At 41.2% G+C, this 22,372-nt stretch overlaps 1 protein-coding gene across 1 annotated transcript in view; it reads left to right on the top strand.

Annotated features, from left to right (window-relative positions):
• Nucleotides 1-22,372, top strand: part of UNC13A (unc-13 homolog A) — a 131,692-nt gene that overhangs the window by 63,725 nt on the left and 45,595 nt on the right. The window contains 11 exon segments of the mRNA XM_015809933.1: nucleotides 97-146; nucleotides 2,553-2,631; nucleotides 8,572-8,577; nucleotides 8,873-8,944; nucleotides 11,144-11,363; nucleotides 13,335-13,562; nucleotides 14,712-14,853; nucleotides 16,317-16,486; nucleotides 17,126-17,241; nucleotides 18,797-18,960; nucleotides 19,811-19,961. Coding sequence (XP_015665419.1) covers nucleotides 97-146; nucleotides 2,553-2,631; nucleotides 8,572-8,577; nucleotides 8,873-8,944; nucleotides 11,144-11,363; nucleotides 13,335-13,562; nucleotides 14,712-14,853; nucleotides 16,317-16,486; nucleotides 17,126-17,241; nucleotides 18,797-18,960; nucleotides 19,811-19,961 — 1,398 coding nt within the window.

Genomic DNA, 22,372 nt, shown 5'->3' with positions numbered 1-22,372 from the left:
CATTGGTTCGCAAAAAAGAGTTGTGGACCAGAATCTTTGGTTGCAACAAGCCACAGCAAAGTCTCAGCTAAATTCATCATTTTCTGTTTTTTCCAGGCTCGAGGTGAAGGCTCTGGAGAATCCAAATCCCTCTGGTTTAAAGGCGGGTGAGTTCCAGTCCTGGAGAATGGGGTGAAATTGAAACATTCTTCAGATGACTTGTAGATTGCTGTTTTCAAAGGTTCTCTTGCAGGTTGTTCCCAACACTGCCCTCTTCCAAGTCGGTACTAAAAAAACATTGCTAGAAGTTTTTGAGAAGAGTTTAGACAACCATTTGTCTGGGATGGTATAAGCAGGGGGTTAGACTAGAAGACCTCCAAGGTCCCTTCCAGCCCTAGGTGTCTATGTTTTATGACAGTGGTGGTGAACCTATGGCATGCGTGCCAGAGGCGGCACTCAGAGCCCTCTCTGTGGGCACGCGTGCCATGCCCCAGAGATGGCGAGGGACTGGCCCCTGCCTTCCTGGCCCCGCCCACCCAGTCTGCCATGACCACCGCGGCCAGGCCCACCTGGCACCCGGTGATAAATAAGTGGGTTTTGGGTTGCAGTTTGGGCACTGGGTCTCTAAAAGGTTCACCATCACTGTTCTATGACTACTTCCACGTTGAGAAGCAGCCTCTCAGTTATCCTTATCTTCCCATAACTTCCTCTCTGACTCACTGCTGGTGAGAAGAATGAATAGATCTTTTGTGTTACTAAAGAGAGAAAAAATGTCCTCCCCCAAAAGCCATCAGGCACCACCTCTCATCTGCACATTCAGATGGCAGATAGCTGTAAAATGTAATCTCCCTCTGCAAAGATTTTGCAGAATGTAACAATTGTTTTTGACAAACAGGGTGCTAGAATAGTTTCCACTTAACCAGATCTGATATGCAGATCTCCTTATCTGACAGTATTTCACAGATGACATTACTGTAATGCTCAGTACTTATCACAAGAATTGACATCCAGCGGTTAAAGATTACATTAGATCTAACATATGGCACTCAATAACAGTTAGCTCTTGGCAGGATTTGACAAATGGAAAAGCATTTAGTAAGATTTATGGCCATACATTTAGCAAGACTTTGATATTTTCCTTTTGAAGTTAAAATGGCAAGATTTACTTCAATAGTAAAAGACAGATTTCAAAAAACTGAGCACTAAAATTTAATTTCCTGGTTCCTTCAACTTGGGCATGATGTATTTTAAACATTGAAAAGAAATTAAAAATTAAACTAATTAAAAGAATATGATTAAGTTGGGCACGAAGTATTGTGAATAAGTATAAAACTATGCAGGGTATCGAAAAGGAATATTTTTTCCTTCTCCCATGACCAATGATATTGTCAAGTTGTTGGGCAATAAATAGACAATAGAATTCCTTTTTCATATAATCCATCAATAATTTGAGGGTCTACCAATCACAGCCAGTAATGGCCTCTCACTTAAGCTGTTTTCAAAAGGTCCTTAGACCAAGTCATGAATAATTACCCTGTTGAATCATAAACCTCCAGATGAAGAAATGCTGCAGTTATGGGAAAACTCCAGCCAGAGAACCTGGGACCACCCCAGAAGTATCTAATTGTTGTCCATTATTTGAACCTGGACACTGGACTAGATAGCCCTTGGTCTAATTAGCATGCTATTCTTATGTTCTGACAGATGGGGGGGGGGTTCTCTTTTTATTTCTGCTGATAAAATCTGTCAAATTTGATATCCCAGAGTTGATCCTTACAGCCCTCATCCCCAAACAAAATCCAAAAAATTCAGGATCATAGGAGCCTTTGTATCTGGGACATAAATACAACCTGTGCATAGAAGTATGCACATGTATACTTCTTAAAAGAATAGATTGGCATCTCATTCAACTCTGGCATTCACTGTCAAACTTGTGATTACTAAAGTACCTATGTGTCTGTACAGACCTGGCCTCCAAAATGGGGAAATACTTCTCTGAAAGACGACATCATGATTTCTGCTTTGGAATAAAAATATTTGAACTAAGATTCCCCATATTCTTACTACTTGATACTTGCAAGTCAATATTTTTTACAGTACACCCTTGTTCACCCAAAATTATTTCGGAAAAGGGCACAATTCTCCTGTCTTTGGCAAGTTGTGCAAGGTTTTGTACTCTTTTCAATTTTGGTTTGACAAGACACAGCCATGACGTAAAAGAAAGGGTGCTGGAACATTGGAAAATGATGTTGCCCTCTTTGTTTAAGTGTCTCTAAAATCAGCCATTGTATTACCAGATTTCCATAAGGGAAGTCCATCATCTGGCAAGGGACAACATCAGAATTCTCTCCTCACACCCCATCCTCTTCCAAGTACCGAATAAACGTAGAGACCTCCAGGGCAATGCTCAGCCTTGTGCATGTGCCTATCCAAATACTTCCACTGGCTCATCTTTTGATGCCTCCCCTTCCTCTCCCTTTTCTGCTTCCCTATCCTAACCTTGTTTCAAATTTCCTTCACCCTTCCTTCACCTGTCCTCCTGTATGATCTGACTGTTTTTGTCTCTTCTCCAGGCCTGGTGGCGGGTTGATCATAATTGATAGTATGCCTGACATTCGCAAAAGAAAACCCATACCCCTAGTTAGCGATTTGGTGAGGTTTCTTCTTCTAACATCTTTCTTTTCTCTCTCTCTCTCCAGCAGCTGCTGGCTTTATCTGCTCTGGAACAGCAGGAATTTCACTAAATGTGTCTCTGGAGCCAGCTAATGGAAGGATGAATGTGATCTCATAGATTTAAGTCCTTGAACTCAGTCTTTTGTAATCTGAAATCTGGTGTAATCTTTGGCTGAGGCAGTAAATTGAAAAATGCCCTGCTGCAAATTCTCTTGAAACTGTAAATGTCTTAAGTAGCCTCATTTTGACTGATTGATTGTTTGATTTCATTGATGTCCCACTTCCCAAGTTGAAAGAGGAGAGCGATGGGAAGGCAGACAGGGATTGACTATCGTGGTAAGATCTCTCTCTTTATATAGAGCAGGGGTCTTCAAACGTGGCCCTTTTATGACTTGTGGACTTCAACTCCCAGAATTCCTCAGCCAGCATGCCTGGCTGAGGAATTCTGGGAGTTGAAGTCCACAAGTCATAAAAGGGCCAAGTTTGAAGACCCCTGATATAGAGAGACGGATAATTTTTTTCATTTGCAAAACCTGTATCAGCCATTCCAAGCCTGGTGCCCTCCAAAACCCTTTGTGAGATTTTGGGTTGGAATCAAGAAAGTATTCGAACAAGTAAGACTCATTCTACTGCTTCATAACTGAACCTAGCACAGGGGTAGGCAACCTTGGCTCTTTTATGACTCGTGGACTTCAACTCCCAGAATTCCTGAGCCAGCCAAGCTGGCTCAGGAATTCTGGGAGTTGAAGTCCACGAGTCATAAAAGAGCCAAGGTTGCCTACCCCTGACCTAGCAGCAGCAATATAGCCTTTGGGTAAATCCTATTTGGAATACAATAATTTAGCATAGACAACGTTGATATGTGGACCAACTCCCAGAGAAGAACTCTCAGAATTCCTCAGCCAGTGTGGGGACATATATAATAGTTATCAACAGATATTAATACATATTAATAGATATTTAAATATTAATAACTTTATTAGTAGATATTAATAGATATTTAATAGACATTAACATATTTTAAAGTTAAAGTCCACATATCTTAAATCTGCCAGGATTGAGGTTGAGAAACACTGGTAAAGAAGAAAGTCTCCTTCAGATCCAGATTTGCTGCTGGTGACTTCACGGGCACAATCATATAATTCATTTGGCAGCAATACAAAAATTGTTATGGCCTTTTTTCTTGCTTCCTGTCAAGGCTACTGCTCTTGGATTCTCTGAAGTCTCCCATCCAAGTACTAACCAGGGGCAACCCTACTTAATTTCCCAATGACATACAGTCAACCAGATGCTGCCTCTTGTGGCAGAATGGGGCAACACATCGCAGCCAACTCGCCGTGGGGCAACTCGCTGCAGGACAATTCAACAATTCAATTTAACGATTTGAAATAATTAAACATTATTTTAATTTTTGTCATCCACATTTCATTTTGTCCCTCCTTTGGCATCCTTTCTTTAACGGTTCTATTCCAATGTTTTTTTGAGCTTAGTGTAACTCTTGTCCTATGGCAAGTTGTCTCGCAAGTGTCATGTGTCTGATTAACGAAACACTTAAAAGGACTTTCAGGCATATTTTTTCCTAAAAGCATTTATTAAGGTTACAGAGACGTCAGTACAGCATGGTGGAAATGCTTAGGTCTGGCTTCTCTTCCGTTACGCATATACATTCTAAGCATTCCCCCCCCCCCTTATTTTGGGGTCATGGTTCACATCTTCCAATCAACTTGGAAGATGTGATTTACTTCCGGTTTCTTTTTCCCGGGCTATCCTTATTCTCCTCCCTTTTTCCCTGTTGCCTGGTTTAACTATAAAAATACCAGACAGTTCTGCATATTGTCAAAGCAAGAATATACAGTATTTGCAGCGTTGACAGCAAGTTGACCACGGCGAGTTGTCCCACGGCAAGATCTCTTCACCAGACTACAAGCTCTAAAATCGTGCCGTGGGAATGTGTCTCTAGCCACTGCATTGCACCAGTTCTCAAATGATAACAAAGAATAATTTTTAATTCCTTTAAAATCCAAAGCCGTAGAAGAAAACCAGTAAAATAATAACTGCTGCCGCAATTTTCATGATCCCCTTTCTGCCCTAAAATGTAGCTCATAACAAAACCTGGAAACAGGATTGGCAGGGAAGGAAAGATCACACCCTCCATTACTCTGGCTCCAGCGTGCGCTGCAGCTTATTCAGTTGCCTCTGCTTCGCTTCGCTAATAAAGCTTGTTTTATTTCTCTTCCATCTTCTGCTTGCTGATGCTGTTGTGGGTGCATTCTCTCTCAGGGGAGCCGCAGTAAAGTTTCTGCGCTGCATTAACAGCATGCCCGACATTATGGCTGGACGTAAATCTCTTCCGCTAGTGATCAGCGATCTGGTGAGAACGAGGTGAAAGGGAGAAACACCCCCACCCATCCACCCAGGATTCCTCTTCCCCTGAACCCAGGATCCCAGTAACAACCGGTTGCAAATGCCTGATTTAACCAATGCTCTACAAAATCCTTGTCCAACACGGAACGCCAAATGTCTTCCTGCATTTTAATTTTCCAGTTTTGTCTCCTTCCTCCTGACACCACACTCCCAAACCTCACTATTCCCAAGAGACAACCCTTCCTGTTGTGCGAGGTCTAACCCAGTGGTTCTCAACCTGTGGGTCAGGACCCCATTTGGGGTCGATAGACCATTTCACGGGGGTCGTCAAGCAAGGCTGTCCGCCATTTTTTTTGTCCGCCATTTTTTATGTCCGCCATTTTTTCCCCTTTTCCGGGGGGTGCCTTACCTCCCTTGGGCTGGGCCAGCTGGTGGTCGGCCTGCTCCGTCTCTGCCGCTTGCCAACTACGCCTCGGCCGGCGCAGGGGGCGGAACCACGCATGCACGGCGCTCCCGGGCAGGGAAAGTCCTCGACTTACGACCGGTTGGGTAGTCCTCGACTTATGACCGGTTTAGTCCTCGACTTACGACCGGTTGGGGTCGCGGCATTAAAAAGGTTGAGAACCACTGGTCTACCCTTCAACCCACCACATTTCTTGCACTTTTCCTTGTATGCTTCCCTTATTGATAGCTTCCCTTAACCATCAGCCTTTCCGGGAAGGCATAGTTCAGTGAGAACTTACCTTTGAAGGAGATTCTTCAGGTAAACTGTCTCAGCAGGACTGGTGAACTAAAATTTTAGCGTGGAGAATATTGGAAAGATAAATTCGTTAGCCAAAAGCAACCATACTTTAATGGTAAATAAATGAACCAGGTTAGGGCCCCAGAATCTTCAGAAAGAAGAGAGGATAATAGTGTCCTCTGCCCATATGATGTGCTGCACTCAGCAGCTAGGAAAAGAGCATATTCAAAAACCCAAGGACAACAAAGCTCAGATAAATCTCGTTCTTTTAACATTGTGCTATTAAAGCAGGAAACCCTCTGTGTGTTTCCTGATTCCTCAGGAAAGGAGACCAAGAGAAACCGGCAACAGGAGGTAGTTGATTCTGAGTGGAGAAGCTGCAGTGACATCGCTTGCCTTGTGGGGCAGTGTTGAGCAATTCCTGAGTTTCAGCCTGGAGAACTACAAAAAACTCAGGTCAACCTTCCATCATGTGATCCCTCCCAACTGTTTGGACTACAACTCTCATCAATCCCAGGCAAGGATGATCTGAATTGTGGTCCAAAATATCTGAAGGGCACTAGATGGGGGAGAAATGACATAGACAATATTTGATATACTAAAAATAGAACCAATTTTAATATATTTTTAAAGATAATAACTTCATTGTCTTTCTTTTAGCTTTGTTACCCCAACTCTAGAAAAGAGACCTAATAATGGTTGTAGATCACAAAATGTGCCTAGAGATTTCCCAATATCATTCTCAGTTTCTTCCTTGAAAGTTCAATTCTGGTGGTCCATTGCACAAAGCTTTGTGAGATCACTCAATTCTGAGATGTGTAAACAAGCAATTTGTATAGAATGCAGTTCTTAAAATCTTTCGGCCTAGTTGTTACCCTTTGCTAACTTCTGCACTCAAGAAATTCTGGGGACTACAGTTTTGTGTACAGTATATTACAGCTTCTATGTTACAAAGTATTCAAAACTTGCAAATCCAGAAAGTTCTTATCAAGAAGTTGATAAGAACTATTATTAGCGTGATCAATTCAGTAAAAAAAGTCCTTGGAATGTGAGTCTGTGACATCCAGGGCTTCCTAATGTTTCCTTGAGCAACTTCCTTGAGTTTCGCTGGAAATTATTGCTTTATATTTATACTAAATTTATATATGTGATTGTGAAGAGCTCCAAAGTTCCTCAGATTCCAAAGCTCCTTAGTTGGAGAATGATCAGAGTGATCAAATGTCATCAAGGATCCTTGGAATTGTATCTAAGTATAAACACAAAGCCTGATAGAATTCTTAATTCTAAGTCCCAAGCAGAAATACAGTTCCTTATTATCTAAAGCCTCTAAAACAGTGGTTCTCAACCTGTGGGTCAGGACCCCATTTGGGGTCGATCGACCATTTCACGGGGGTCGCCAAGCAAGGCTGTCCGCCATTTTTTTTGTCCGCCATTTTTTCCCCTTTTCCGGCGGGTGCCTTACCTCCCTTGGGCTGGGCCAGCTGGTGGTCGGCCTGCTCCATCTCTGCCGCTTGCCAGCTACGCCTCGGCTGGCGCATGGGGCGGAACCACACATGCATGGCGCTCCCGGGCAGGGAAAGTCCTCGACTTACGACCGGTTGGGTTGTCCTCGACTTACGACCTGTTTAGTCCTTGACTTACGACCTGTTTAGTCCTCGACTTACGACCGGTTTAGTCCTCGACTTACGACCAGTTGGGGTCGCGGCATTAAAAAGGTTGAGAACCACTGCTCTAAAAGGTACTAGAAAGCCTAGATGGGATGTTTCACAAGTCACATTACGAAGTTCAGGAATTATAGTTTTATAGGAAAAAAACATATGGAAAAATAAAATTAGTTTCAAGTAGGTTTTAACTTAAAAGTTTAGGAATCCTTGAAAGCTAAGTTCTAGTATGATATAAATCTCCATCACCCACAGGTTTGATTCCCCTCACCCCTGCACCTTTGCTTGCCTGTCTCTTACTAACTTCTTGCTTGCAACATCTGGATTTTATTGTCCTTCCTTTGTCTGTCTTCTGCCTGAGCTTCTGCTCCTTCTCTTTGATAATGTAGCTTCTTTTGTGTCTTTTGCAATAGGGGGAGGGGGGGATACTGAAGCCAGTGTCTTATTTACAAGTCCCAAACTTTGCATGTGGGTTGGAACAGCACTTTGAACAGCCAATAGATTATAGATAGACTTATGTATTATGGACGGTATACTTTTGACATGAAGAAACGTATTATGGCATAATAGGCATTATTTATTTATACTCTGGGAATTTGATGAGTTTGTAGGAATTGTTTTGCCACCAAGCCACTAAGGGACACACTAAAAGAGTGCTGATGTTGGTGAGTGGAGAAGGTGGAGTGGGATTAAGAGGGAATATGGACATGAAGTCTAAAACCAAGTAAAAACTCATGGGGTTCTTCTCAACATGATGACCCTCAAATGTGTTGAAACTTCTGAAGTCTCACCACATCTAGAGGACCAAGATTGGAGAAAGTGGATTTAATAGACATTGGATTGGAATGGAAACTTGTGGATTTAAAGCTGATTTTGAATTCCAAGTCACACCATTTCAATGGACTCCATTGGCTGAAGCTGAAGAGAGATAAACCATTAGGAATTCCCTAGAGACACGGACCACTGGCTCCCTATCTCTGATAGAGGAAAAGAATTATGAGTTTCCCAAAACTTTAAATAATCTTGTGCCATTTTGCTTATCATAGGAAAGGTCTGAAAGAAAAGTCTGGGGTTTGTTTCTTTGTGTGTTTTGCATCATATTAACTTCTTTCCTCTCTTCTTGTGCTTTTTTCATCCTCCAATACTTTACAGGCTATGGTGAGTATTCTTTTTTTTAATACTTATTCTTTGTAAATGCATTCCCAGTTCACACATCTGTTAAAATTTAGGGATGACTGCTATTTTGGATTCTTTTGCTGGATTCAAAATTCATAATGAATTTTGACCCCTAAGACTTTTTTTAAAATATAAAACATAAGATTCTATTTACAAATATTTTATTTGCCTCTAAAGGGAATAGCAATTATGAAGATACATCTAGATCATTCATGAACAAGAATGTGCATAGTCTTTATTACTTTGATTAATTATTCTTTATGTTTCTTCCCCACAGTCCTTAGTCCAGTCCAGGAAAGCTGGTATTACGTCAGCACTTGCATCAAGCACTTTAAACAATGAAGAGCTAGTAAGTGTCCCAAGTGCCTTTTAATTATTTACTTAGAACATTTAGGAAATGGATATCCTGAGCATTTGCTTAACAACTCTGGTTGGCTTATAGAAGTATAATTCAATTGTGTTAGAAACAAGAAATATAAAACACCAAACAATAAACATTAAACTTGTAATGCAAAACAGCTCAACATTAAAAGGCCTGGGTGAATAGGTGTTAGTCCCCTCCTACTTTATAATAAGGAGGGGCCTTACTTCAACTCCAGAAGTTTTCATCACATGGACCATTCCACAAAGATAGCACAATGATCCATTCTGCCGCAGATTCCCTCCCATAGACCGGTACGCTCCCACAGAGTGGGTCTCCTCAGGGTGCCGTCGGCCAAGCAATGTCGGCTGGCGACCCCCAGGGGGAGGGCCTTCTCTGTGGGTGCCCCTGCCCTCTGGAACGAACTACCCCCTGAGATTCGGACGATTCCGGATCTCCTTACCTTCCGTCGCGCCCTCAAGACNACCTGGCCTAGGGAGGATTTTATACTGGGTTCATTTTAAGGAATTCGAAATAACACAACTTTAAAATTTGGTTTAATTCGGTTTTACAGGGGGGGATTGTATATATGCCTTTGTTTTAAATATGTTGTGAGCCGCCCTGAGTCCCGTTGGGAGAAGGGCGGGATATAAATTAAATTAAATAAATAAATAAATAAATAAACAGAACTAGGGCAGGACATGAAGCAGCTGCCTCATTGACCTATTGGATGGACTGTATTAAGAGTGAAGTGTGGTGCAGTGGTTAAGATGCTGGAGTAAGACCATTGACCTTATAGTAGGTTGAAGTCCACCCTCAATTAAGGAAGCTCCTTAAGTGGGGCAGTCATTTTCTCTCAGTCCAGACTACCTAGTTGGGTTATTGGGGTGGGGGATTGGAGACAATATACGGATACTGTCTTAAGCAGCTGAAGGAAAGATAAGATATAACTTCCTTAATTAAATGCATCCATGCAGAAAAGGGTAATATGATTTGGAGAAGGGCCCAGAGTAAAGCAAGAACATTGACCCCACCCATTAATCAGAGAAAGCACAAGTTGCTGAGCTTCTACAAAGAATCATCAATATCAGAGATAAATAAAAATTCAATAGCAGGCAGAGGCAAAATTAAAATTAAAATTCTAATCTAATTTTCTAGATAGATTGGTTTACCTATTCCTTAAAGACAGATTCTTGAAGCAAAAGTCTTCTGCATATTTATCTGGATCTTTTCTAGCTTTCTGTAGATTCCAATTTTTAATCAAGGGCCATGGAGACCTATATTATTTCTCTGGTTAACCTAAACCTGGGACCTAACTTCACCCTTTGCTTTTTTAAAAAAATCCTTTTTATCTAGTAAAATTAGATAAATAGAAACTAGCAGAAGGATTTGATGATAATCTTTCGGCATGCATGATCTCAAACCATACCTCAGTCCTTGACATCTCCAGGAAAGTTAGAGGCTGGAAAATCTTAGCCCAAGGCCTTCCACACTCCTGGATCCTTAAGTCCTAAATTTCTCTGCAAAAAATCTGAACTATGGAAGGCACTCTTTTTCTGCTGTCTGGCAGTATGTTGCATGAGAACAAAAAGAAGTCAAAAAGAAAACCAGGAAAAGTAAATATCTATGGAGATTCTCAGTCATCCAGGTCATGGTTGTCCCAAAGGTGTTTTTTTTTCCAAAAAGCAACTGGACTTTGATTTTTTCCTGAAGACGTTTCGCTTCTCATCCAAAAAAGCTGAACTAAAGAAGCTTCCTGGATGAGAAGCAAGACATCTTCAAAGAAAAAAAAAAGTACCTTTGGGACAGAAAAAGTAAAGGAAATCTCAAGTAGTGGGGAAAGAAAGTGTCAGAAAGAAGAATGATGTCAGCCAGTTGTGGCCCCTACTCTGTATACAGTGCTCTGCCCTTTATCAGTAAGTAGTTTTCAAAAGATTAGCTCAAGAGAAACTTGACTTTAAGAAAAAAAAAATCTTGCCTACTCTTTTTTTCTGATCATAGAAGATATGTCAAGGAAGTATGGTTGTAACAGAGGGCTCTTGCTAGAACAAGCAACCAAAAAGATGCTGCCAGGATAAGCAGGGAAAGGCCATGATATTTAGCCACTATTGATTAGAAATAGTGATAGCTAATTCATTTGCCTTTCTTGCTCCAACTTGTATACTCTCTATTTTTTTTCCCACACAGAAAAACCATGTTTACAAGAAGACCCTCCAAGCCTTAATCTATCCTATCTCTTGCACAACCCCCCATAATTTTGAGGTGTGGACTGCCACCACTCCCACCTATTGTTATGAGTGTGAGGGCCTGCTCTGGGGCATTGCACGCCAAGGAATGCGGTGTACCGAGTGTGGAGTGAAATGCCATGAAAAGTGCCAAGACCTGCTTAACGCCGACTGCTTGCAAAGTGAGGATCCCCTTGCATGGTGATTTTGGGGACAGAAGGAAAGGGGTGCTGTTTGAAACAAAAATTGGGGGAAGAAATATCAGTAACTTATGCTATGTTGATGGTAATTTGTTGTTGTTGTTGTTGTTCAGTCACTAAGTCATGTCCAACTCTTTGTCACCTCAGGGACCATAGCACGCCAGGCCCCCCTGTCCTTCCCTATCTCCTAGAGTTTGCCTAAATTCATGTTCATTCAATTGATGACACTATCTAACCATCTTATTCTCTGTCATTGCCTTCTCCTTTTGCCTTCCATCTTTCTCAATATCAGGGTCTTTTCAAGTGAGTGCTCTCTTTTCATTAGGAGGCCAAAGTATTTGCACTTCAATGTCAATATCTCTCCTTCCAAAGAACAGTCAGGGTTGATTTTCTTTAGGATTGACTGATTCCATCTCCTTGCAGTCCAAGGGACTCTGAAGAGTCTTCTCCAACACCACAGTTTGAAAGCAGCTGATGGTAATATTTTGCATCAAAAATGCAAAGGTTCTGCAAGCTCTAGTAATAAAAGTCAAGGAACCCAATGAAAAGATGGGACTAAAACATAAAGAAGGCCAAATTAATGACAATAGGCACAACAACCAACCTTAGAATTAACAGTGAAGATATTGAAGTGAGAGATAGCTCCCACCTCTTAGGATCAACCATCCAGAGTAAAGGAACAGGTAGTAAGAAATATGCCACAGATGCCATGATGTGTCTATACCAGAAAGGTCAGAACAGGGCAGGTAATGGTATTCTCTTGGCACAACAGAGAAACGAAAGTTGGACTTTGAGGAAGCAGGATAGAAAGAGTATTGACGCTTTGGTGTTGGGGAAAAAACTTCTGAGAATACAGAGGACCACCAAGGAAATAAACAAATGGATCATCAAACAAATCAACCCAGAGTTCTCACTGACCAGGTTCAATTTATTCTACTTAGGACATACAGTACGTAAATATCCAGCTCTCTGGAGAAGGTTTGAGTGCTGGGAAAGGTGGAAAGAATGGGACAAGGATGACCAGTAGCAAGTTAGATAGACATGGTTAGTATGGTGATGGATGTAAGACCTAAAGAACCAGCTTAGAGACAGATCATCATGGAGAAAATCTATCTACATAGTCACTAAAAGGCAACACCAATCTGATAGCATATAAACAATCACTATAAGGAAGGAAAAGATAGAGCTATACGTGAAGCACTAATAGAGTCAGAGATGAAATCTTCAAATTAAAATGGAGTAGAAATCCATTACATAGTTATTAACTTGTTGCATGCAGTTATTTATTTTCTCTCTTGTTAAATGGTACAATTCATTATCAAAATGAAAGATAGAAATGGATTTCCTTATACACAGAAAAGCAACCCATGGCATTAAACAATCTAGTTTAATGAAGAGAAGGACGAGGGGGGACATGATAGCAGTGTTCCAAAATCTCAGGGGCTGCCACGCACAAAGAAGAGGGAGTCAAGCTATTCCCCAAAGCACCTGAAGGCAGGACAAGAAGCAACAGATGGAAACTAACCAAGGAGAGAAATTACCTAGAACTAAGGAGAAATTTCCTGACAGTTAGAACAATTAATCAGTGGAACAACTTGCCTCCAGAAGTTGTGAATGCTCCAACACTTGAAGTTTTTAAGAAGAGATTGGACAGCCATTTGTCTGAAATGGTATAGGGTTTCCTGCCTGAGCAGGGGTGGGACTAGGAGACCTCCAAGGTCCCTTCCAACTCTATTATGATTATGATTATTATTTCCAATGCTCTGAACTTCAACTCCTAGCAAGCGGGACTAGTAGTGAGAAATTCTCGGATTATAGTTCAGTTGCAGGAACCTCTAGTGTCTTACAATTTGCCTACCTGTGATGTTATCAACAGAGATAATAAATAATAATGATGATAACCATGATTGGTGCATGTGAGATTATCAATGCTGTGTTACTTCTGGTGCTCAGGGGCAGCAGAAAAAAGTTCTAAACATGGGGCAGAAGATCGCACACAGAACATTATTATGGTGCTGAAAGACCGTATGAAGATCCGAGAGCGGAATAAACCAGAAATCTTTGAGTTAATCCAGGAGATCTTTGCAGTCTCCAAGACCACCCATACCCAGCAGATGAAGGCAGTCAAGCAGAGCGTTCTGGATGGCACTTCAAAGTGGTCGGCCAAGATCAGCATCACAGGTACCATGCCGATAACTTTCTAGATTTCTTCTATGCAAGTGTACGCATTCTTCCAACCTCTTTTTTTTTTTGCTCCTCTTTCCACATTCGTTTGATGTTCTCTTTATTTTCTTCAGTTTTTGAAGTGCAAGCCTTCCAATGTGTTATTTTCTAAACATTATTTGAGGCACTTCTAATGTATTCATTTGTACGAGTAATTTTCTCTTTTATACTACGCTTGTGTAGATTTTTTCTCCCCTTGTGTTTGAATTTGGGTGAGCACTTTCTTTCTTCCCCGTGGACTTTTTTGGTATGCTTTTTGTTGGATGGTCATAAAACTGCATTAGAAAATTCAGAAAAAGGAGAAAATTCAGAAAAAAAGAGAACACTAAAGGACAATTTCTTTTGAATTAATTTCTAAGTTTAAGGTCAATTTGAGCAACTGTCCTTCTATCTCTGGAGACAATTATGGCCCGTGGAGACATCCATATTTAATTTATTTTGGTCCAAATTGAGGACAGTCAAGACATAAAAGCATATGAAGCTATTTTCCCCTATTCACATTTTGGGATGGAAGGGATCTGTGATTTTTAGGGGAGTACTCAATAATGCTTCAGCTGCCTAAAGTTCTTGGTACTCAGTTTAATCTGAAAGGTAGCGTATAAATCAAACCAATAACTTAGGGCTAGCCATCTTTCATATAAGAGCCAGTGTGGTTAAGGCAAAAGGCTAGAAACCAGGAGACTGTGAGTTCTAGTTCCACCTCGGGCATGAAGCCAGCTAGATGACCTTGGGCTAGACATTCTCTTAGCCCTGTGGGGCAGGTAATGGGAAACCACTTTTGAAATCTTGCCAAGAATACTGCAGGGACTAGTTCAGGCAATCAGCTGGAGTAAACACTGATTTGAAGTCATACATTTTTTAAAAAAGCATTTCACATACAAATGGGCAAATGCATTGTTTTTATTCTAATCAACCTAGAAAAGAAAAATAAGCGCTAAATTCTTTTTATGCCTATTATTTAATCATAGCTTTTTTTTCATTTGTTTTCTTTGTTCATGTGTTGCCTTTATTGTTTTCTTTTGTTTTCTTGGGGGGGGACGGCTCTGGTATATGTGTATCCTTCCACCGAATCAACATGGAACTTGTGTATGGCTTATGTATTTGTAGTTGTTTGTGCACAAGGCCTGCAGGCCAAGGATAAAACGGGCTCCAGTGACCCCTATGTAACCGTCCAGGTTGGAAAGACCAAAAAGAGAACAAAGACCATTTATGGAAATTTGAACCCCGTCTGGGAGGAAAACTTCCACTTGTAAGTGAATCATAAAGCATCTGTCTCTAAGGCCTTTGAATGGGAATGCTACCTCCCAGTGCTTTTTTTGTAAAAAAAAAAAAAAAAAAAAGGTGCCAGAACCCACACACGTCATACAACCCACCTTGCCTACCCTACAAAGTTCCATCCAAAAAAGGTGCCAGAACTCCATTCTGGGAGTTCTATGACAAAAAAAAAAGCCCTGCTACCTCCTTACCTGACACACAAATTCACACCAGCAGGCTAAGAGCCTGCATGAATTGGATCTGCGATCCCTTAGCAGCAGAATGTGTTCAGCAATGTTTTACTTTCCATTCCAAACATTGTCCTGATATAATGGTTAGCTTATCTGGTTATGATTTCTACCTTATTTATCCCACAAGGTAGACACCCAAGGATTGCTTAGCTCTAACTTTTACACTTCCAAGCTTAAATCTTTTATGTGATCCCAGTGGACCATATTCTCAGAGCAAGGGTTTACATTTCAGTGCTAAATTCTTTCTTGTCCCCTTCCTAACCACAAAACATGCCCCATGATTTTGAGGCAGGAAACAGAAAATACAAGCTAACTGCTACTACAGCCTTCATTCTTCCACACCTGAAATATATTTATTATAGCCTGCAGGCACCAAATATCCAAAGTCCAGATTAGTTAGAAGTAGGTGAGGTCAGGACCCTTTTGGCTCCTAGAAATCAAAAAATTGTTGTTCCAAGGATATGGGATTGCAGCCTTATTTCTGGAACTGAAACATGTTTAGTTAGCAATAACGTTGGAGAGAATCATTCAAGACATTATGGACAGTTTAGGTGTCGCTTTAAATATCTGTGGCAGAGAAACATTCCTGAATTTTCTCAAGAGAGAAGATTGAAGGAAATTTCCCTTCTATCCCCAATTTGGGCTTTTATCTTTCCCCCCACTCCCAGTTACTTTAATGAAGGCTTGTGTAAGGCTCACTGCCCACAGAGTAAAGGAAACGATTGATAATTGTAGAAGAATTTTTTGCATGGCAGGTAGATGACCCCCCCCCTTTTCATCTCTGCTGGTGGATCTCCAGAGTATCCTCTCAGTTACCACCTGTTTTCCCCAAAATTAAAGATTAATTAAAAATTCTACTTCCAGTTAGAAATTAATAATTTACCTGGCAAATTAATGAATAAGGTAACTTCATAATGTATATAATTCCATAATGTAAGTGGATTTTTAATTAAAGGAATTGATTAAAATACTAAAATATGCAGTTAAAAATGAAGATAAATGGAGGGTCAGAGGGAGGGATATAATTAATGTTGAGGATAGAGAGATCTTGCAAGAAAATGTGTAATGGGCTTAGTAATTACAAGGTTTCCTGTAGGTTCTAAGAGTCACTAAATCACTTGCCCTTCCCTTAGTATCTATGTCTCCATTCATAGTGACAGCTTTTATTTATTACTTCACCTCTTTTCCCAATTTCCTCCACGACCAGTGAATGTCATAACTCCTCCGATCGAATTAAGGTTCGGGTATGGGATGAAGATGATGACATCAAGTCTAGGGTAAAACAGCGCTTCAAGAGAGAATCTGATGACTTCCTGGGTCAGACAATCATTGAAGTGCGGACACTGAGTGGAGAAATGGATGTCTGGTACAACCTGGGTAAGCAGTCATTCAGCCTCAGGGACATATTTTGGGCAGCTTTCCATCTGAATGGGTCATAAGCATCCGTAAGCCCTAAACAGGCCGACCACTTCTTCAAAAAAGAGACCTAGATCTATTCATTGTAGCCATACTAGCAATATGTTCAGTCTGATATACAAAATCTAGATCTGGTAGTTGGCCATTGATTTCCCAGATGAAAAGCTCAAGGAGGCCAGGCTTGCAGTTAAACACACACACACACACACACACACACACACACACACACACACACCCTTATCAGCTCTAGCAGATCAGTAAGAAAATTGACAAATTACTCTGAAGAATATTGGAATGAATCATTTGCTTTGACAAAAGATGGAACTAAAGTAAGTCTGGATAAATGCTTGAAACAATTTGACTGCTCCTAAAATCTACAAGGGAGGAGAAGCTATTGCTGGCATTCCTACTTTTATAGGCCTCTTAAAGGCATCAGACTGTATTGTCTCAATTAGTTGGATTCACTTTATGTTCTTGTTTATTCTGGGATATTCGTACAGACTTCATTTTTTAAAAAAAATCCCCTTTCCCTCATCAATCCTGCAAATAACTGTAACCCCAAATGCCCTTCTTCTCTCCCCCATCCCGTACTTGTTTCAGATAAGCGAACAGATAAGTCAGCTGTATCCGGAGCTATCCGACTGCACATTAGTGTGGAGATCAAAGGAGAGGAGAAAGTGGCACCTTACCATGTGCAGTACACCTGCCTTCATGAAGTGAGTGAAACGGCACATAGCAATTCAGAGGTTGCTTTTTGTGGTATGGTACATGGGTCCCAGCCCTATATGCAAATATACTGGGAAGTGCATGAAACCATCTCATCCTTCTATAGAACTGGGCATGTAATGGTTGGTTCCCAGACTGACAAAGGTTCATGAGACCATAATATAAGAGTGAACTGGACTGAAATGGGCAGCTATAGAAATTGAATAAACAAATAAGCAAAAAATCAGCCAGCTGCTGACAGTCCCTAGTGACAGTCCCTACTGACAGTCCCTAGTGACAGTCCCTATTGACAGTCCCTACTGACAGTCCCTACTGACAGTCCCTACTGACAGTCAATTGACCTGCCTCCTCAGAGGATCACAGGAAGGCTGTTAGGAAAAAAAATATGGACTTAGAAGGACCTTGGAGGTGTTCTAGTCCAGCGGTCCCCAACCTTTCTAGCTTGATGGCCTGGCATGGAGGGGGGAGGGAGAAAGGATGGTTCTGTGTGAGGGGTAGGCGGGCACGTGTGAGCACGCACAGCTCCATTTGTGAGAGTGGCAGGCACACGCGCCTGCCACTCACAGAAGTGGGACTGCCAGCACAAGTGTCTGCAGCTTATACTAGTTGACTTGCATATGTACGCACGCTCACCCGCTGCTTGCATGACCCGGTTCTGAATGGGCCATAGCCCAGTAGTGGTCTGGGTATTGGGGACCCCTGTTGTAGTCCAATCCCCTGGTCAAGCAGGAGATCCTATACTATTCTGGACAAATGACTGTCTCATCTTTTCTTAAAAAGTTCCAGTGATGGAGCATCTATAACTTCTGAAGGCAAGCCATTCCATTTTAAGTAGTTGCCAAAGAGCCTGACAAGCGTTTGCTAGAAAAAAAAAAAACAACCCCGCCTCTCATTCCATAAAACATGATTTCTGTTCCAAAGGAAAGTAGGTCTACTTATGGATATGATGCCTAGTTTTAACACATCTAAGCACAATGGTTTTGCTGAGTTTTTCTCAAGATAATATCAACATTAGTTAAAGTTAACACTTTAATTCCCACAAAGGATGACTGGCTGGAAAAACTGATGGAATTAGCAGAGGGGACTAACTTGACTTCCATAATCAAAGAAAAGAATACAGCTAACTTTGTTTCCACTTGGAAACCACTTCTGGACTTTGTGCTTGAGGTGGAAAAAATGAAACTTTGACTTTGGGTTTGTTGTTATAAAAGTGGCTACTATGTATTATTATACAAAAGTAAAAAAAAAATGAGGCTGTATGTTATTATCTTATTCTATTCTGATAAAAAGAATCAGAGATCAATGATTTTCTTTCTTTTTTCCCTTTTCTTCTACACTTTTTCCTGTTCTCTTTTTCCTTCCCTACTTTCCCTTTATTTTCATTTTTCTTTGTATTTAATATTTTGATAAACTAATAAAAAAATTTGAACAAAAAAAAATAGCAGTGTTCTATTAACCTCAGATACAAACTACTCTCCTTTCTCGACCATCTCAGTCATGTGAGCCTTCTGATTTAATTTTATTCCTTCTCTAAATGGCTTTTAGAACCTATTCCATTTTGTGACGGATATCCAAAACAATGGTGTTGTTAAAATCCCAGATGCAAAGGGGGACGATGCTTGGAAAGTATATTTTGACGAAACTGCCCAGGAGATTGTGGATGAGTTTGCTATGAGATACGGAGTGGAGTCCATCTATCAGGCTATGACGTGAGTATCTGTAATTCAGGACAGACTGTATATTTATCTTGGATCTCCAGAACATCAGAATTCCAGCGATTCAAAGGCAGTGCATCTGCACCCTTCCTGTTTAAAAAATGTTGATAAAATTCATATACTGTACATAGAGAATCATTACTTGGGCATGTTGACCAAGCATATTCATTAAAGAATCTCAGGTTGCAATTTGGCTAGATATCCTTCTACAACAAGGGTGGTGGACAACTATGGCACCTTTACGACCTGTGGACTTCAACTCCCAGAATTCTTGAGCCATGCTGGCTCAGAAATTCTGGGAGTTGAAGTCCACAGGTCGTAAAGGTGCCATAGTTGCCCATCCCTCTTCTACAGGGATCTTGAAGGTCAAAAATTGTGAGCAGAAAGACAATAGAAAGATGAAAAGATAGCAACATCAGCACTGGCTGTAAGTCCAGTGCAGAGAACTACGGAGGTGATTTTGGAGAAGGAATGTGGCAGTTAGTGAAATATAAATTAAGCCTAGGACTGGAAAGGCATGTTAGAAAGAAACTTGACTGCATCTTGAATCTCTTTGGTACAATGGGGAGGGAAATGAAAATATGGTTAACTTCCAGGATTCTGGTTTTATATGCTATAACAATAAAAATAAAGTTCCAATAGCCTTTGTGATATCTGTTTCCTGACCTGGCTTACCTCAAAAGGTTAAATGCACAGTAACAATTATTCTGTGATAGTGAACCCAAAATTCTATAACAGTGAACTCAAAATTTCCTTAAAATACCATATGTGTCCACCAATCCCAAACTGTTCCCTGGCTTAGAAACTGCCTGAACTTTCCCTTTTCTCTGTTTCCATGTTGCAGGCACTTTGCCTGCCTTTCCTCAAAATATATGTGCCCAGGGGTGCCTGCTGTAATGAGTACTTTATTGGCCAACATTAATGCTTATTATGCGCATACTACTGCCTCCACCAATGTCTCTGCCTCTGACCGTTTTGCCGCTTCCAATTTCGGGGTAAGTCCGATGGTGCGTAGAACACTCATTTCTTACTTTTACTCTTTGCTTTTTTCCTGGGGGGTGCATGATGACAGAGGGGGTGGCCTGGTGAAAAAGGACACCTGATCCTTTGTGTGCAGCCACTCACTTAATCCCAGAAGAAATTTTGTGGTGGGGGAAAACCCTCACAGCCTGATCAAATGATTTCTAGGGAATCCTTTGATGTACCAGGGGTTGGTGGTGGTATTTACACTGCACATATCTCTCCAATGGAAAGAGAGAACACGTTTGCCCAACCTACATAAGTCAACACAGAGGTTGGTAAACTATGATTCAATGTGAGCAAGAACAAATTCAAACAGGGCTGAGTTTAATAGGGAAAACAATTGGCAGAGGAGGGATTACTTGAAAAATATAGTCAATCCTGAGGTGTCTTTTTCCTAGAGCCCTCCCATAGCAGTGGTCACAACCTGAAACCAGGTCAAAGCTCCCTGGTTTAATGGTTCTAGACTTCCAAATAATTAGGGCAGCTTTCCTTCCTTCCTTCCTTCCTTCCTTCCTTCCTTCCTCCCTCCCTCCCTCCCTCCCTCCCTCCACTCTCCTTTCCTCAAATGTTCTCTCCTCTCCTTCTCCTTCTCCTTCTCCTTCTCCTCTCCTCTTCTCCCTTTCTTTCCAAACAATTTATTTAACCTGTTGTCCACTGTCCAAGATGCAAAAAGTAGTACATGTGCTTCCTTCTCCCAAATTATCCCTATAAGAATCCTGAAAGGCAGGCTGGACTGTAAAGCCACTAGAGTGACTGAATATTAGGAAGCTTTGGGAATGAGAACAAAATCTGAACTTGGATCCTCCTAGCTGGCCCAGTTTTACTGATCTTAAAACACTAACCATGCCAGACCTGGTCACTATGTGGATGGAAGACCACCAGCATATTCCAGGACATAGCATTATAATGGGTTGTGAGAGTAACTTTGATAAACACGAGGAAGAACTATTCAGAGTTACAAGATTGATGTCAGCCCTTCAAGAGAAGACCAGGCCTGGACTTTATTAAATTATCTTTACTATAGAGTTACACTAACAGAGTCTTGCAACTCTGAATATGCCCCCTTCTCCACCTTTATCCTAGAGAGAATGCAGTTGTAAGCCACCCATGTCACCCTGGGTGGCATATAAATTAAACAAATAAATAAAGTAGTGAGGTAAATTCTGGGACACTTTCCCATTCCTAAGTCTATTTGGACTCAGATTTCTCTTATCTGGCTGTTGCCTTGGCCTTGGTTCTTTTTGAGGTTATTCTCACAGCTCATTACACACATAGACCGGAAAGTCAAAATAACAATCAGTCTAGAAATGCCGATGTTAAGCTTTCCAGAAACACCTGGATGGAGCCCTAAGAGGCAGTCCTGACTTAGATCAGCCTGGAAAGCTCTTAAGCCAGCAAGATTTGGAGTCACCTAGCTGTAGCTAAGCATGTCTGAACTCCGCTGAAGGCCAGATGGTAGATTGCTTAGACATCTCTCTGCATGTCTCCTTGTGTTCCATGATGAAAGAAGTAATCATAACTTCTACAGGTTAACAGTAGGGTTTGCAACCGTTCGTACTTCATATTTTGATAATGAAAACTTGGGGTTTGAGAGGTGGGTTAACAATGCAGAAGACTTTATTGATTTTTTTAAAGACTGGTGATCTGCACAGTCCTGAGAGCCCGTCTCTTTTTATATACAGATGTACAAACCACCTACTAAACCAGGAAGGCTTTCAAATGGTGACAGGATGTTATCTGAAAGAGATGCGGCTGAGCTCCCCCAAGTTAAAATGTTTAAAAAGGAAGGCCATTTTGGAGATCACTTCCCTCAGAGCAACCATACTGTTCTTGGAGTTTAGATCCCCATAGGCTGGTTTCTGTGGGTAACTTCCCTAAAATAGTGATGTCTGGAAATACTATAAAGACTAGCAAATAGCCACCTAATAAATGAAGGGCTTCCAGGGCCTGGTTAGGTATGGGGAAATGTGGGGTCATAAACTGGAGAATTAAACCTTGAAGGATCCTGCCCTTGCTATCTTCTATCCCTCATAGAAAAGCAAAGATTTGTCCAAAAATGAAGTTCCAATATTCAATAGGAGTGGAGTTTCCCAATGAAAAGGTTTTTTAAAACCTCACAAACAGGTCACAAACAGGCAGATATTTGATTGTACCATCATGGCTGCCAACATGATTTTTGGAGGGGGGGGTCATCTTTGTTTTATTAACAAAGATCAGGTGATGATGCCCTGAGAAGGGCTGGGGCTGAAAATCTTCCACCCTTCTTCTGCTTGACCTCAGGACCTTAAGAGAGTTTTAAAAGTGGGCATGGGAGCCCTTGTCTTCCCATTCCCCTCTATAAAATGCCCCTAAATCTCAGTTAAGCAGATGGGATGCTGGGGGC

The sequence above is a fragment of the Protobothrops mucrosquamatus genome, unplaced genomic scaffold, assembly GCF_001527695.2.
Source record: "Protobothrops mucrosquamatus isolate PMUCROS unplaced genomic scaffold, P.Mucros_1.0 scaffold6, whole genome shotgun sequence".
NCBI lineage: Eukaryota > Metazoa > Chordata > Lepidosauria > Squamata > Viperidae > Protobothrops > Protobothrops mucrosquamatus.
This window is presented reverse-complemented; position numbering and strand designations above follow the sequence as displayed.